Source organism: Palaemon carinicauda, chromosome 9, assembly GCF_036898095.1.
Source record: "Palaemon carinicauda isolate YSFRI2023 chromosome 9, ASM3689809v2, whole genome shotgun sequence".
NCBI lineage: Eukaryota > Metazoa > Arthropoda > Malacostraca > Decapoda > Palaemonidae > Palaemon > Palaemon carinicauda.
The window spans coordinates 70,646,167-70,659,708 of record NC_090733.1 but is presented as its reverse complement, the minus strand read 5'-3'; the positions used below and the strand labels follow the sequence as shown (position 1 = coordinate 70,659,708).

The following is a 13,542-nucleotide window of genomic DNA, read 5'->3' as shown; positions in this document are numbered from 1 at the left end:
CCAGCTGGTTACCGTAACCTTATCAATAGGCAATTTCGTTTGTGACCGAGGACACAAAAGCGGAAATCTTCATGGACCACCGTAGAAGGTAGAATATAATTCTAGCAGAGATTGCCTGCGAGGTGTATCAAGGACTGAGGCCACTCAGACCCTTAGAGTAAAGGGGGGTAGCAGAAGACCCCATATAGGTTTAGGCTCCGGCAACCAGCTGCGCTAAGACACACACAGTATGCTGGAAACTTGTAATATGCAAGAAGACAGCACAGCCACTAATAGAACGGTAAGACAATACCTATCCATCGGAGTAGCCAAGCTATCTGGTTGCGGTGTAGGGCTATCAGCATGTAGCCGATAGCTAGTAGAAGGGGTGCAAGTCCCTTGGCGCTTCCGGGGGGGCGCCGGCAGACCGGGTGCACGCCGGAGGCCGCTCCAGCAGGGTTTATGGCATTAAGGTAGACACATTGAGGATTCAGGTATAATGCCAGCTTGGCGGCCGCCGGCACAGCGGCGGAAAGCCGGAGGGAGGTGGAGGCTCCAGCTGCCGGCTTGGTGACCAGTTCATAAGGTAAGGCAGAATTGGATAGTATACCCAGACCACCGGCAATCACTGCCGGCACGCCGGAGGCCGGCCCGAAGGGCGGACAACCGAAACTAGGTAATGGATGGGTGGCCCATCGGCTGTACGCCGACGGAAGGCGGCAGCCCTCCGGCACACGGAAGGCTGTCGACTTAGGGGAGGGAGAGTATCTCAGGAATGTGTCACCAAGGGAAGGGCGGTATCGCCGGCAGTAGAGGCGGCAAGGGACCGGCACCAGGATAGGTAGAGAGACAGAAGGAGGGATTGGAGGGGCAAGATCACATACCCCTCTGGCATCCCACCTGAGTGAGTGTACCCATGATAGAAGTGGGTCCTATCACCCAATGGCAGGGGGCCGGCAGTTGGCCGGGTGCCAGGGTAACCCAAGGGAGGGTTAGGGTACACCCAAGAGGGGGGAACCCCTGTTAGACAAATCGCTTCCAGTGGCTAACCCCATAGGACGCTATGAAGGGTATATGTACCAGAGTGGCCTGCTCAACAGGAGTTCAAGATAGCCCTATCGCTCCACCCGAAGGAGGAGTTGTAGGACTAGGGACAGATGTGTATAGGCTAGCCTATGTATAGGCTAGACTATGCCAGGGGATAGGTGGGGAGGGAGAAGAAGAGGGGTCTTCCATAGGGGAGGCTCTGTACAAAAACGGCCACCAAGAAGGGAGGACGCTCCCTAGCCTAGGGTAGGTAACCTTAATGAGAACGGTGCACGGGTACCATCTCAAACTAAAACAGTACAGAACTAGCGCCCCCTCCCCAAAGGCCTAACCTAGATAAGGAGTGTTAAATCCCAAGCTGGGTAGGCTGAAAGACACATCGCAAGTTGCATGGAAGGTTAAGTAACCTAACCGAAGCAACTGAGGAAGGACAGGCCGTTCCTCTTTCTCGGACACAACCCTAAGGGGGGATCATTCCCTTAGGGAGGACAGAGAAGCGATAATATTCTGATACGGACATGATCCCCCTATATAGCAGGGGGAGCATGGCCACACAGAGGGAACGCCCGTAGGCAGGGGATGAAGGGAGCCTATAGGGGTCCTACATTTAGGTTAGGTTAGAAAGGCACACAATCAAACCGATCCCCTATATGGTCCCTGAAGGCGAAAAACACTTGCATCACAGTAAACAGTATGACAAATAATGCCACTATCTTCATAACTTAACCTAGGATCACTGGAAAATATCATGCATGAACACTGGTGCTAGGCAATCTGGCCTAGGGGCTAAGCTAGCAATCTAGTAATGGGTCAGGCGATGACCGGATAAAAGAGCGTTAAAACACGATATATGAAGTTCCTAGCTATGAAGACTAAATAACTAACAGTATCAATTAGTTAAGAGGCCGGAATAAGCTGTTCAGACTAGCTAAATAAGGCATGCAAGAGAACAGCGACGCCATAAAATGGCGTGTCCGGTAGCAGCACAGCTCCGCCAGAAAACATGAAATATCTCGAAAAGTATAAGTTACTTTACGGTCAGAGCTTATTTAAACAATACTGGGACCTGGTACTCAACTTTCCAGAAGAAGGTGAGGCTGAAGGTAGCGACATTACGAAGATGCAGGCCGATAAAAAAGCACAAGGGGAAATCCGTCTAAGCAAGGCAGCTACTAGCAGAAGAATGAGGACGGACGTGACGTCATTTAGCAATGGCGCCCGTTTGTTTACGTTTCGAGTACCAAAAGTAGCCACGGACGAGTGTAGCTGTGGAACGGCTCCCCAGTTATTTTCCGCCCCTCCATATCGAAGTGTTAACTCTATATGGGGTGCAGATAGCTATGTGGCATGTTAATACATGCGTCCCCTGTTGATATACGATGTCTTAAAGGGAAACCTTTAGGATACTCGCTCCAGAAGTAAGAATTCTGTGATAACCTGTGGTTTAATTCTCTGGGAATATCCTAGTAGTCAATATACCCAAAGAAGCTACCAAAAAGGAACCTTCCATCAGGACGTCATGGCTTGAGCCCAAAAATTCTGTTATTACCATTTTAATTATGCTTTCCACTATATTTCCAATTTTCGTTTTATATTATATTATAAAATGCACTTTAACCTTGTTATCTATTGTTTATCAATAAATACATATTTGAATTTTGCCTCTATTTTCGCCCCAAAAATTCTAAATAAATAAAGGTGCCAGAGCAATTCATTTTATACTCTTACATTGAAAATATATCCTGAACAAGATACAATATCTGTTTTAGAGCTAGCAAACCTCATAATTATGTGTTTTTATCAGGTATCAGACCCTGGTTACGACTGATTTCATATACCTGATTGTATTACTGACTTATACAATTTTCCTACCTAAATGAAAACCTGTCTACCTTGCTTACAACACACCAAGTAGACCGGGGGAGGTGTCAGTAGTCAATACATACATTTGTTCCTTTCGGAATACAAACTCTGTTTTACAAAGTATATGATGAGACCAATATACCTGTTTGTTGGCTAGATTGTTCATATGAACTTACAATCCTCGAGTTTTTCTATGAGCTACTCTAGTTTATGTAAGATGTTTTTCTGTGTAATATGAATGCATTACTGCTTTTTTCAATTTGTGCTTTTGATTTTGGGCATACTGGAAAATTACGGAGTAATTAAAGAAACGTTTCCTAAAAGGAAACAACGTTGTTTCATTATAGTTATAGCTCTGTTGGGGTTTCTAGATACAAGGAAACTTGATGCATTATGACATTTGAAAAAATATCAAAGTTATTCATCAACACTCAGTCAGCCATTGCAATACGTCTGTAGTGAATCCATAGCTTGCATCAGATTTTTAAAGTATTAGAATACTTGCCCCAGTTAAGGTTAAATGTTGGTAACCATATAACTCGCCTTATTCACAGTCATCTATGTGACTGATAGTTCAACATTTATGAATAATGATATTAGTAAAACTGGGCCTATTTTATACGTGTCCTTCAGGATATGTCTACTGATCCCAGATTTATAGCTAATTTTATCTAGGCAGGTAAGTGGTATAGCAATTTCTAGTTTTTCTTCTCCTACCTGGTGGGTCTTTACTTCTTCTCGTTCCTTATTTTCAATTAGAGACGCTGGTACAGGAAACCTAGTTATAGGTTTTTGCTTAATACTCGTTTATTTTCCAGTGAAAACTTCCCCGAGATGAGGTGGCCGAAACAATTAAACACTTTCATAATTTTAGCAGTTCTTTGCGGATTGGTCTTCCTTCTTTGTGTTTGGGACGACCGTTTGCTGCGCCACTCCAATCCGGATAGATATGTCTGCAGCCCTTTTGCTAATGGCAAGTTTTTTAATTGTCTCATTATTCTCCTATAACTGTTATTACATACAGACACTGTTCCTTGGACTTTCACCCAAATACATCATGATAATTTTTAACTTGTGTTGATTAACTAATAGGTTAGACCTAAGGCCTATAGCATCCTGTTTTTCCAACTAGGGTTGTGGCTTATCTACTTCTACTACTAGTACTACTACTACTACTACTACTACTAATAATAATAATTATAATAATAATAATAATAATAATAATAATAATAATAATAATAATGCAGCCATGAAATACCAGTAATCATATATTTTTCCCAATTACCATAAGAAGTTATCATCATAACTTATGATCTCTTAAAACAATTTTGATTATTTTTTCCTTTAATAATTCTATCGGATTTACCGTCGTCAAAAGGAATCAACACACACATTTGTAGGGCCTTAAACTTTCAGTAGGAGTATAACTAATTTCATACCTGCAGCCTCCCTCCCTCAACCATCGCCTTACAATTTCCGTGACGAAACCTTCGAACCTCTGATGGAACTTTTCCGGAAGAAAGCCAGAGGTGAACTGATTCCCAAAATAAAAAGGTAAGGGCTAACAGAAAGTAAGATAGCCAATTCCCTTATTTTCAATTATTATGTCTTTGCAGGAATTCAATATATAATTTTACTGTATACTACATGTAGGCTATGTGTATATGAATAGGCTTATCTGGTATGACGGTTTCAAGAGGATAGTTACGAAGGCCTTATACATTTCTTACTAAAAACCTGGTTATAAAGAAGTGAGATTATGAAAACATTGTATAATGGTGTTTGCTTTCATTTTAGTTTCAGGTCTGGTTCAGTGCCTCGTTTGATGGTGTGGGCAGAGCCTTTCCGAAAGGCGTACTGGGACGCTAACTTTGTCCACATCACCGGAGGTCTCTGTCCTTTGCCCTGCAAGGTAGAATACGATCGCAGAAAGGTAAATGTCTCAGTGTTCAGCAAAAATCTACCGCAATTAAAGCAAAACTCTACAAGTCCACGGCACCATCCACCCATTGAGATATTATCGCTAGAGAGTTATTGGGTTAAGGTGGCCAGTTAGTTTAGCAATGGATCCGTCTTTGGTTACACCTCATATTCCTATTGCTTACACGTACATCATTTTTTTCTTTCTCGTTTTTATAAAGGTTGTGAGGAGAAGGCTTACTAGAATAGCCAAGGATTCATGGTGGTTAAAATGTGGTGGGAGGTCACAAGAACAACCCCCACACCCTTGAATCTTACTTACTGACAATTGTCTCCTCAACACAAACTTTCCCCTTACGTTATCATAAACTGGACTCTTAGACTGAAGGGAAACAAGAACAAAACATAACCTTAATACTATATTTCTTACAAACTAAAACTTAACACAAAACTGATAAAAAAAAAAAAAACGTAACACCATTCATATAAACCAAAAAAAAAAACGTAACAACCTTAAATTTACACCGCACACCAACACCAAAATTTGTATGTCTATATATGTTGACACCAACACAGTCGTTCACAAACTGCCAAACTTTCTTTCACGGCACAACCACAGCTTTGTGGTCAACAGTCCACTGGGGGGCAATTTGCCACAACAGCCTCGCTGATTGGGGTCCTGGATATTATCATCCTCATTATCATCTCTATCATCATCATCAACAGCAATCGGAAGTAAACAGGCCAGGTCATCAACAGTTGTGCAGTCCAAATGAGCAGTCCAAACAAAATCAATTACAGGCCAGGTCACCAACAATAAATCCACTTTCAAAAAAATTTTCTCTCCAAAGGAGGAATTACGGCTCAAAAATAAACAAAACACTTCCACGCTGGTCGAAAAATGATATAAAATAGTAATCCAGCACTCACAAACACAACTGCCTCTAGCTGCAGTCAAATCAAAATAAGCCATTCACCCAAGACATTCACCACTGTCGTAACCTAGCTAAAAACATAAACAAACAATCTCATTTATACCAACAGTCTTTCTCACAACAAACAATCAATACACTAACTACCTTTCGCTCGATGACACAATCTCTCTCTCTCTCTCTCTCTCTCTCTCTCTCTCTCTCTCTCTCTCTCTCTCTCTCTGGATTTGGCCAACAAAAGATAAAAATAAAACAAATATTAATCCTCCACATTCCTCCCCCCTTACTTTGCCAAATCCTTCTCACACAACACTTACCTAATTTTTTTCATAACCCAGTCACAGTCGGGAACAGGACCTCTACTCCGAGTAACTGGGCCTTCATACACTCTCTCATTCACTTCTTCCTTATCACAATCATTCGCTACATTAATACTATTCCTATCTGAATGCTTATCATCTAATATATCATGTACAATCCCATCTACCTCGTTCTCATCTAGCCCTAAAGTCTCACTTATTTCTGTCAGCAATTCATCCATTTCATCAAAAGCATTTTCTACTTAAATAAAAGATTCATTCATTTCTTTTACATCATCTAATGAAAAGCCACACACACTATAGGTATCATTCATACTCAGCCACGTTTCATCTGTATCAATACATTTATCTTCCACACTCACTCGCACATTTACACCCTTGTCATACTTATTCGTATTCTTACCTATACCTATAAATTTTCCTTGCACTTTCTCCTCACTTAAAACTTTCAAACGCCTCTTTTTCCTATATTCAACTAACACTAATTGTTTATTTTCCAGCCCTAATTTCTCATGCATACTAGGTTCATACTTGCTCATTTCCAACCAATTATTCATCCCATTCTCACAAACATTGATCCTATTCCTTCCACACACACAGGAGGACTCACCCAGTTGACCCCTCTTACACTCTAGTTTCCCGAACATCCTGGCTGACTTAATCCCTTCTTCCTACATACTCTAGCTACATGCCCATCTGCACCACATTCAGTACACTTACTCCGCGGCTCCTTGCACATTCTAGCATAATGACCATCCTTACCACAATTGCCACAAATCACATTCATATGATTACTACGACATCCACTCGCTATGTGCCCAGTCATACTACACCGATAACATTTTACCCCTATCTCTTACTTGCACTCGCTAATTCTATGCCCTACCTCACCACATCCAAAACAAGCACCTAGAGCCCATCTACATTCATTCTTCTTATGACCTTCCTTTCCACACCTATCACACTTTTCTTCACGGATACAACTACCTGACCTACCTCGCTAAGCACTAGCACTCCTATCCCTCCAAACCTGATTCCCTTGCCTAAACCCATCATTTGTCCTTATAGGTATTCCCACATTACTCACCCTAACACTCCTATCTACTACACTATCAGCTACCCTCATCGGTCCTCTCATAACAGCATCTCTAAAACTAACAAATTCTGGCACACTTTCCTCCATTCCAGTTCTTACACTCACAGATTTACTTTCTTTCATACATCTATCTAACTCGTAATCCTCAACTATCTCTGGTATGTCATCCCATGTCAATCTCTCTTGCGTCCACCTCATTTTCTCCTTCCGTTTCAAATCAATAAATTCACTCACATTCTCAGGTATGGTCGCCAAAAACTTCCTCATTAACTCCTTATTCACATTTATGCCTTCATCCCCATACTTCTTCCTAGCTAACATTTCACACCTACATACATACATCGATATAGCTTCTCCTGCATTCATCCGTGCCTCATCAAAATCATTCTTACGCTTATACCTAACACTCCCTTTCATACGTTTTACCTGCTCAATTATTCATTTTTTCACACTTTTATAATCAACGTCACCTACACTCATTATCACAGTCAAATATTCTCCTAACTCCCTAGCACAAACTCTCTTACTATCACCATACTTATCCTGACAATACCTCTCATACTCCTTGAAAAACTCGTATACATCCCTACTACTATGCTCACTGAACCTTTCACACTGAGGTACCTCTCTCATAAACACAGTCTTACACACATCACGTTCATTCTCACGGCTATCATCACTGCTACCTTCCTTCTTGTTTCCTACTTCCTCGCTAGAATATAAGGAATCAAATTCCACACTCATACTCCTATCCTTGATTATACTCTTCCTAGCCCTTTTCGTAGATCTTTATGCTGATGGTGAGCTTGTCTTGTATGGAGCAAGAGTTTTAGTTCCTGCTGCCCTTCGTCACTGCACCTTGTCCCACTTGTATGACAGCCACAGAGGTGTAGAAGCAACCAAATAAAAAGCAAGGCAGTCACATTTTTGGCCTGGCATTGACTGACATTGTCAATACGGTCAGATTTTGTGAGTCATGTCAGACATTGCAGCCACCTTAGCAGCAGGAACCTTTAATGAACTACAACAACCCAACAACACCCTATGAATCTGTCTCAGCTGACTTTATTGTTATCGCAGGGAAAGCTTTCCTTGTTGTCGTCGATTGCCTATCAGGATGGCCTGTTGTTGCACCTTGCAAAGGCGATACTACCACTTCTAACACAATCAGGATCTTCTGCAGATATTTACGTGAAGTTGATGTTCCTCTTCGCCCTAGGACAGATGGAGGGCCACAGTTCACCAGGACAGAGTTCCGGGATTTTAGGAAGAGATGGGGAGTTCGACACATGGTAACATTACCACATTATCCGCAATTTAATTGTCACGCCGAAGCCGCTGCGAAGTCAGTTAAGCACCTTATCCTGAAAACAGCCCCTCCTGGCAACATCGATTGTGAAGATTTTGACCGTGTCTTGTTGGAGTTCAGGAATACTCCTAATTTTACAGGATGCTCCCCTGTATGGTTGACCTTTCAGGTTATATATCCCTGTCCATCCAAAAGCGTTCTCCAAAGAGTGTTAAGTCAAGAGAGAAAAGTGTGACTGCCCGCTATGAGCATGTAAAGACCCAGCATGACCAGCATTCCTGCCTCTGCCCAAGTTGAGTGTCAGACAACAAGTTCGGAATAAAACCCAACCTCTCATCGTTGGGACAAAGTTGGCATTGTCATTGGCCATGGAAAGTCAAGAGACTATCAAACTCGTCTTCCTAGTGGTCGTTTGTGGTGGCCTAATCTCCGTTTTCTTCGCCGAGTGCCACCCGCTATCAGTGACCCCCTTTCTCTCTGATACTGTGGCCCCTTGCCAGGACCTAGAAAGAGAGTCCTTAGTCACTATTCCTCCAGTGAACCTCCGTCGTTCCCAAAGACTCATAGAAAAGGAGACCACTCAAGATTGCACTACGAGCGTGAGGGGGAGGGAGGTGTAGGTACATAAAAAGACACATTTAACATGTACAAGCATTCATTATTATTGACATTATTCTATATGTACCATTTTTTTTATTTTATGCTTTCAAGCATTATTTCCATGTTGCATATCAGCAGATTAATTTGTACCACCCGTATGTCACATGAGCGTACATAGTAACGACATTTCTCTTTTTTGTATACAGTATATTATCCTTTGTATCTTCGCTCTCCCCTCGCACTGACAGCAACTTGTATTAACCTGTCTGCCTACTTCATTGTTAACTGCTAACAGAACCGGTTGCTGGTTTGATAAGAAATAGCATGTTTGTATTTTGTGACCTTCTTACCGGGACCTAGTGTGTATATATACTCGATGTGTCGTAATAAAGTTACTCAGTTGCATTCATCTTGCCTTTGACTTGCAGCCCGTCACATTGGCTCCTGCAAAACACGGTATTTATCACCATATCAAGACGATGGGACCCCCAGGCTTCGCCAAATTCAGACGTCTGGCACCGGATCGATTGGCAGCCGCCAAACAGACGTTCGGCGAAATGGAAGATATGGGCCTTTGCCAAAAGACCTCCAGCCCATGGTCATCACCCTTACGCATCTTCCTGAAGAAAGACGGCTCCCTCCCTCCCGAACATCGCCGACGTGACCTCCTACCTGCACAAACCGAAGGTTTTCTCCACGCTCGACCTCCTGAAGGGGTATCATCAGGTGCCTATGAGCCCAGAAGACATCTCCAAGACCGCCATCACCACTCCCTTCGCTAAATACACCTTCAATTACTCCTGTTTTGGCCTTCGTAATGCTGGGGCCACTTTTCAACATCTCATGGATGGCATCTTAGGGGACCTCCCCTTCTGTGTATGTTACATGGACGACATACTTGTGTTCTCTTGCTCAAAAGAGGAACACCTCCGTCACCTGCGCATCGTGCTCGACCTCCTGCAACAAAACGGCCTTGTAGTCCAGTACGACAAGTGTACCTTTGCCGCCAACAAAGTGTCATTCTTAGGGCACTGCATCACTCCTGAAGGAGTCCATCCCTTCCATGAGAAGGTAGCAGCCGTTCAGGACTTCCCCACGCCCTCGACCGTCAAAGCACTGCAGGAATTCTTGGGCATGATCAACTATTATCACCGTTTTCTGCCAGCAATTACCGCCACTCTTGCTCCCCTCTACGCCTCCCTCAAGGGCAAGCCAAAAGTTCTGAAGTGGGGTCCCCTTCAAGAAGCGGCCTTCAGCAACGCAATGAATGCCCTATCAACCGTTGCTTCTCTCCCTTTTCCCGTCCCACATGCCCCTCTCCTTCTCTCCACCGATGCCAGCAACGTTGCTATTGGTGCAGTACTCGAACAGGTGGTCAATGGCTCGCCCTGCCCATTGGCCTTCTTCAGCAGAAAACTGTCCAAGGCAGAATCGGGTAATTCTACCTCCAATCGCGAATTGCTGGCGGTGCACTTGGCTGTCCATCACTTTCGCCATTTCTTAGAAGGTACGCCCTTCATCACTCGCACAGACCACATGCCTGTGGTGCACGCCTTCCCTCAACAGTTTAATCCCTGATCCACCCATCAACGCCGACCTCTCTCCGCCGTGGCTGAATACAATTGCACCCTTCAACACGTCCCTGGGAAAATGAATCCCGTTGGCGATGCCATATCAAGAAACGCATTGGCTGCCGATCAACTGGGATTGGATTACAATGCCTTGGCTGAAGCCCAATGGCAAAATCACGAGTATCAAGCATGTAAGACATCCTGCACATCCCTCCGTTTGGAAGACGTCCCCCTCGACGACTCCAACACCACCCTCCTCTGTGACGTCAGTACTGGTAGACCGTGACCGTTCATTCCTGCTCCCATGCACTTTCAGGTGTTTGATTTCATTCATGGCCTTTCACATCCCTTGCGCCATTCTACTGCACAGCTGCTGAAGACGAAGTTCATTTGGCACTGCATTACAAAGGATGCTAAGGATTAGGTCCACGCCTGTACATCTTGCCAAACTTCCAAAGTACATCGACACACGGATTCAGGAGTGGGCACCTTTCCTCAACCTCAGCGTCGTTTCGCCCACATTCAAGTTGACGTTGTAGGCCCCCTACCCACATCACAAGGACATCGTTACTTGTTTACCGTCATCGACCGCTACACTCGTTGGCCTGAAGCCATCCCCATGGAAACTGCAACGTCCGCCTCGTGTACACCTGCCTCACTCTCAGGGTGGGTAGCAAGATTTGGTATCCCTGAGCATATTACTTCTGACAGGGGTACCACTTTCACCTCTCAATTGTAGACATCATTAGCGAATCTCATGGGCATCCACCTACATCAGACAACTGCCTACAACCCCGCTGCCAATGGAATGGTTAAATGTTTTCATCGCACCCTCAAAGCAGCTTTGATGTCCCGCTGCATGGACTCCAACTGGTTTACTCAGCTTCCCTGGGTCCTCCTGGGACTAAGGATCACTCCTAAAGATGCCCTGGACGTCTCGGCAGCTGAAATGGTGTATGGTGTCCCGTAGGTCATCCCTGTCGAATTTTTTCTTTCTGCATCCTCCTCCGACGATTTCCAGCACATACGTCCCGTCGTGGGAAAATTTATTCCATGCCGCCAGACTTAAAAGCCCCCAGCGAAGCATCACATACCGACAGACTTGCCCTCTGCAACCCACGTCTTCCTAGGCAACGACACTAGCAAGCCACCACTAACGCCCCCTTACACGGGCCCTTTCCTTGTGATCCAACGCAATCCGAAAGCATTCCTACCAAACATTCGTGGTAAAGAAGACTGGATCTCCATTGATCGTCTAAAACCTGCTTATCTCCTGTCAGATAACCTGCCTACAGTTTGCCTCTCTAGATCAGGGCGCCCTATCTAACATGTACAGTATTTAATTTTTAGGGGGGGAACCATGTACCACCCTTTGTCGCACGAGCGTACATAGTAACGACATTTCTCTTTTTTGTATATATTGTCCTTTGTATCTTCGCTCTCCCCTCACACTGACGGCAACTTGTATTAACCTGTCTGCCTACTTCATTGTTAACAGTTAACAGAACCGGTTGCTGGTTTGACAAGAAATAGCATGTTTGTATTTTGTGACCTTCTTACCGGGACCTAGTGTTTATATATACCCAATGCATCGTAATAAAGTCACTCAGTTACATTCATCTCGCCCTTGACTCACAACCTACTCTTAGCACATAACAAATTCTTATCTTAATAATATATGGCAACATTGTATTAGAATTGGCAACACTTACTTATTGTTCCCATGATGCACTGTCTTGTTTGTCCTCATCTCTTACTGTTAAGTTATCTTTCAGTTGTTCCCAGTGACATTGTATTTTTCTCGTAACAGACATTAAGAACCTACTTATAAAGTTGTATATTTCCCACCCCCTATGAAGGTTAAGGAAGGTTCCAACACGTACAGTTATTGCTGCCTGCTTCGATGAATGGAAGAAGGTGTTACAGTTGGGAGGTATTTGCATTCAAAGCTATATGTGAGAGTATTAGATGATCTCAGCTATCCCGAAGATGGTTCGGAGCTTTTTGGCGGAACTATTCTCAAGTGTTGGGTTTTTGGAATCCCCGGGGATCCAATGCTTGCGGTAGGACTCTCGCCTTTTGGCCGATAGCCCATCATTACAGTCCTAACAGGCGGGTTCAGCTCACACCTGTGCCTCTATATCTGTTTGGTGCTATCATTTGGATAGGGTATGGAGTGGACCATCTGGGAACCATACTGTCATTGCGCTGATAGTGGAGAATATAAATTTCCTATCTGACGTATGATGCCTCAATATTTTTGAGCAGGTAAACGTAACCAATCAGCCACTATCTCGACCCCTACTTTATGGATTTTTCAAATAACGAACCCCCATCCCCTGGATACGCTGACTTTTCCCTGGCACTGCTAATTTGATTAAGGAAAATTCTGTTGACGACCTTGGAACTAAAAAACACCACTCTACTGAGGTTGAAAAATCTAGTAATTTGGGTAGCACAAGCAAACTGCGAATCCATCATGCTGTCCAAATTCCATAAGAGACAAACTATGATGATATATATAGGGAATTTGAGTACAGTGATACCTCTACATACGATCTTAATTCGTTCCAGAAACTACTTTGTATGTTAAAACGATCGTATGTTAGAGCAAATATTCCCATTAGAATACATGGTAATTGATTTAATTCGTTCCTCAGCCTAAAAACCCATGATAAATCCTTAATAAATGGCTACACATAATTACACGTGACATTAATACAATGCCTGTATGATAAATACATATTAAAAACCAAAAAAAAGAATACATAATAATGAAATAATAAATAAAAAACGGGTTGTAATGTAACACTTTACCTTAGCGACAGGCCAGCGCAGGTGTAGGGACTTCTACGCTGGAGGAGACAGAAGATCAGCGAGGAGGTAGGGACGGTGACTTTGTACG

General features: G+C 43.6%; 1 protein-coding gene across 1 annotated transcript in view; it reads left to right on the top strand.

Moving 5' to 3' along the window:
• The first annotated feature begins 4,323 nt into the window (after positions 1 to 4,323).
• The window catches only part of LOC137646789 (alpha-(1,3)-fucosyltransferase C-like), an 84,127-nt gene continuing 74,908 nt past the window's right edge, over positions 4,324 to 13,542 (top strand). The window contains exons 1-2 of the mRNA XM_068379876.1: positions 4,324 to 4,443; positions 4,687 to 4,822. Of these exons, the coding sequence (XP_068235977.1) occupies positions 4,391 to 4,443; positions 4,687 to 4,822 (189 nt within the window). The 5' untranslated portion in view covers positions 4,324 to 4,390. The remainder of the gene's footprint in view (positions 4,444 to 4,686; positions 4,823 to 13,542) is intronic.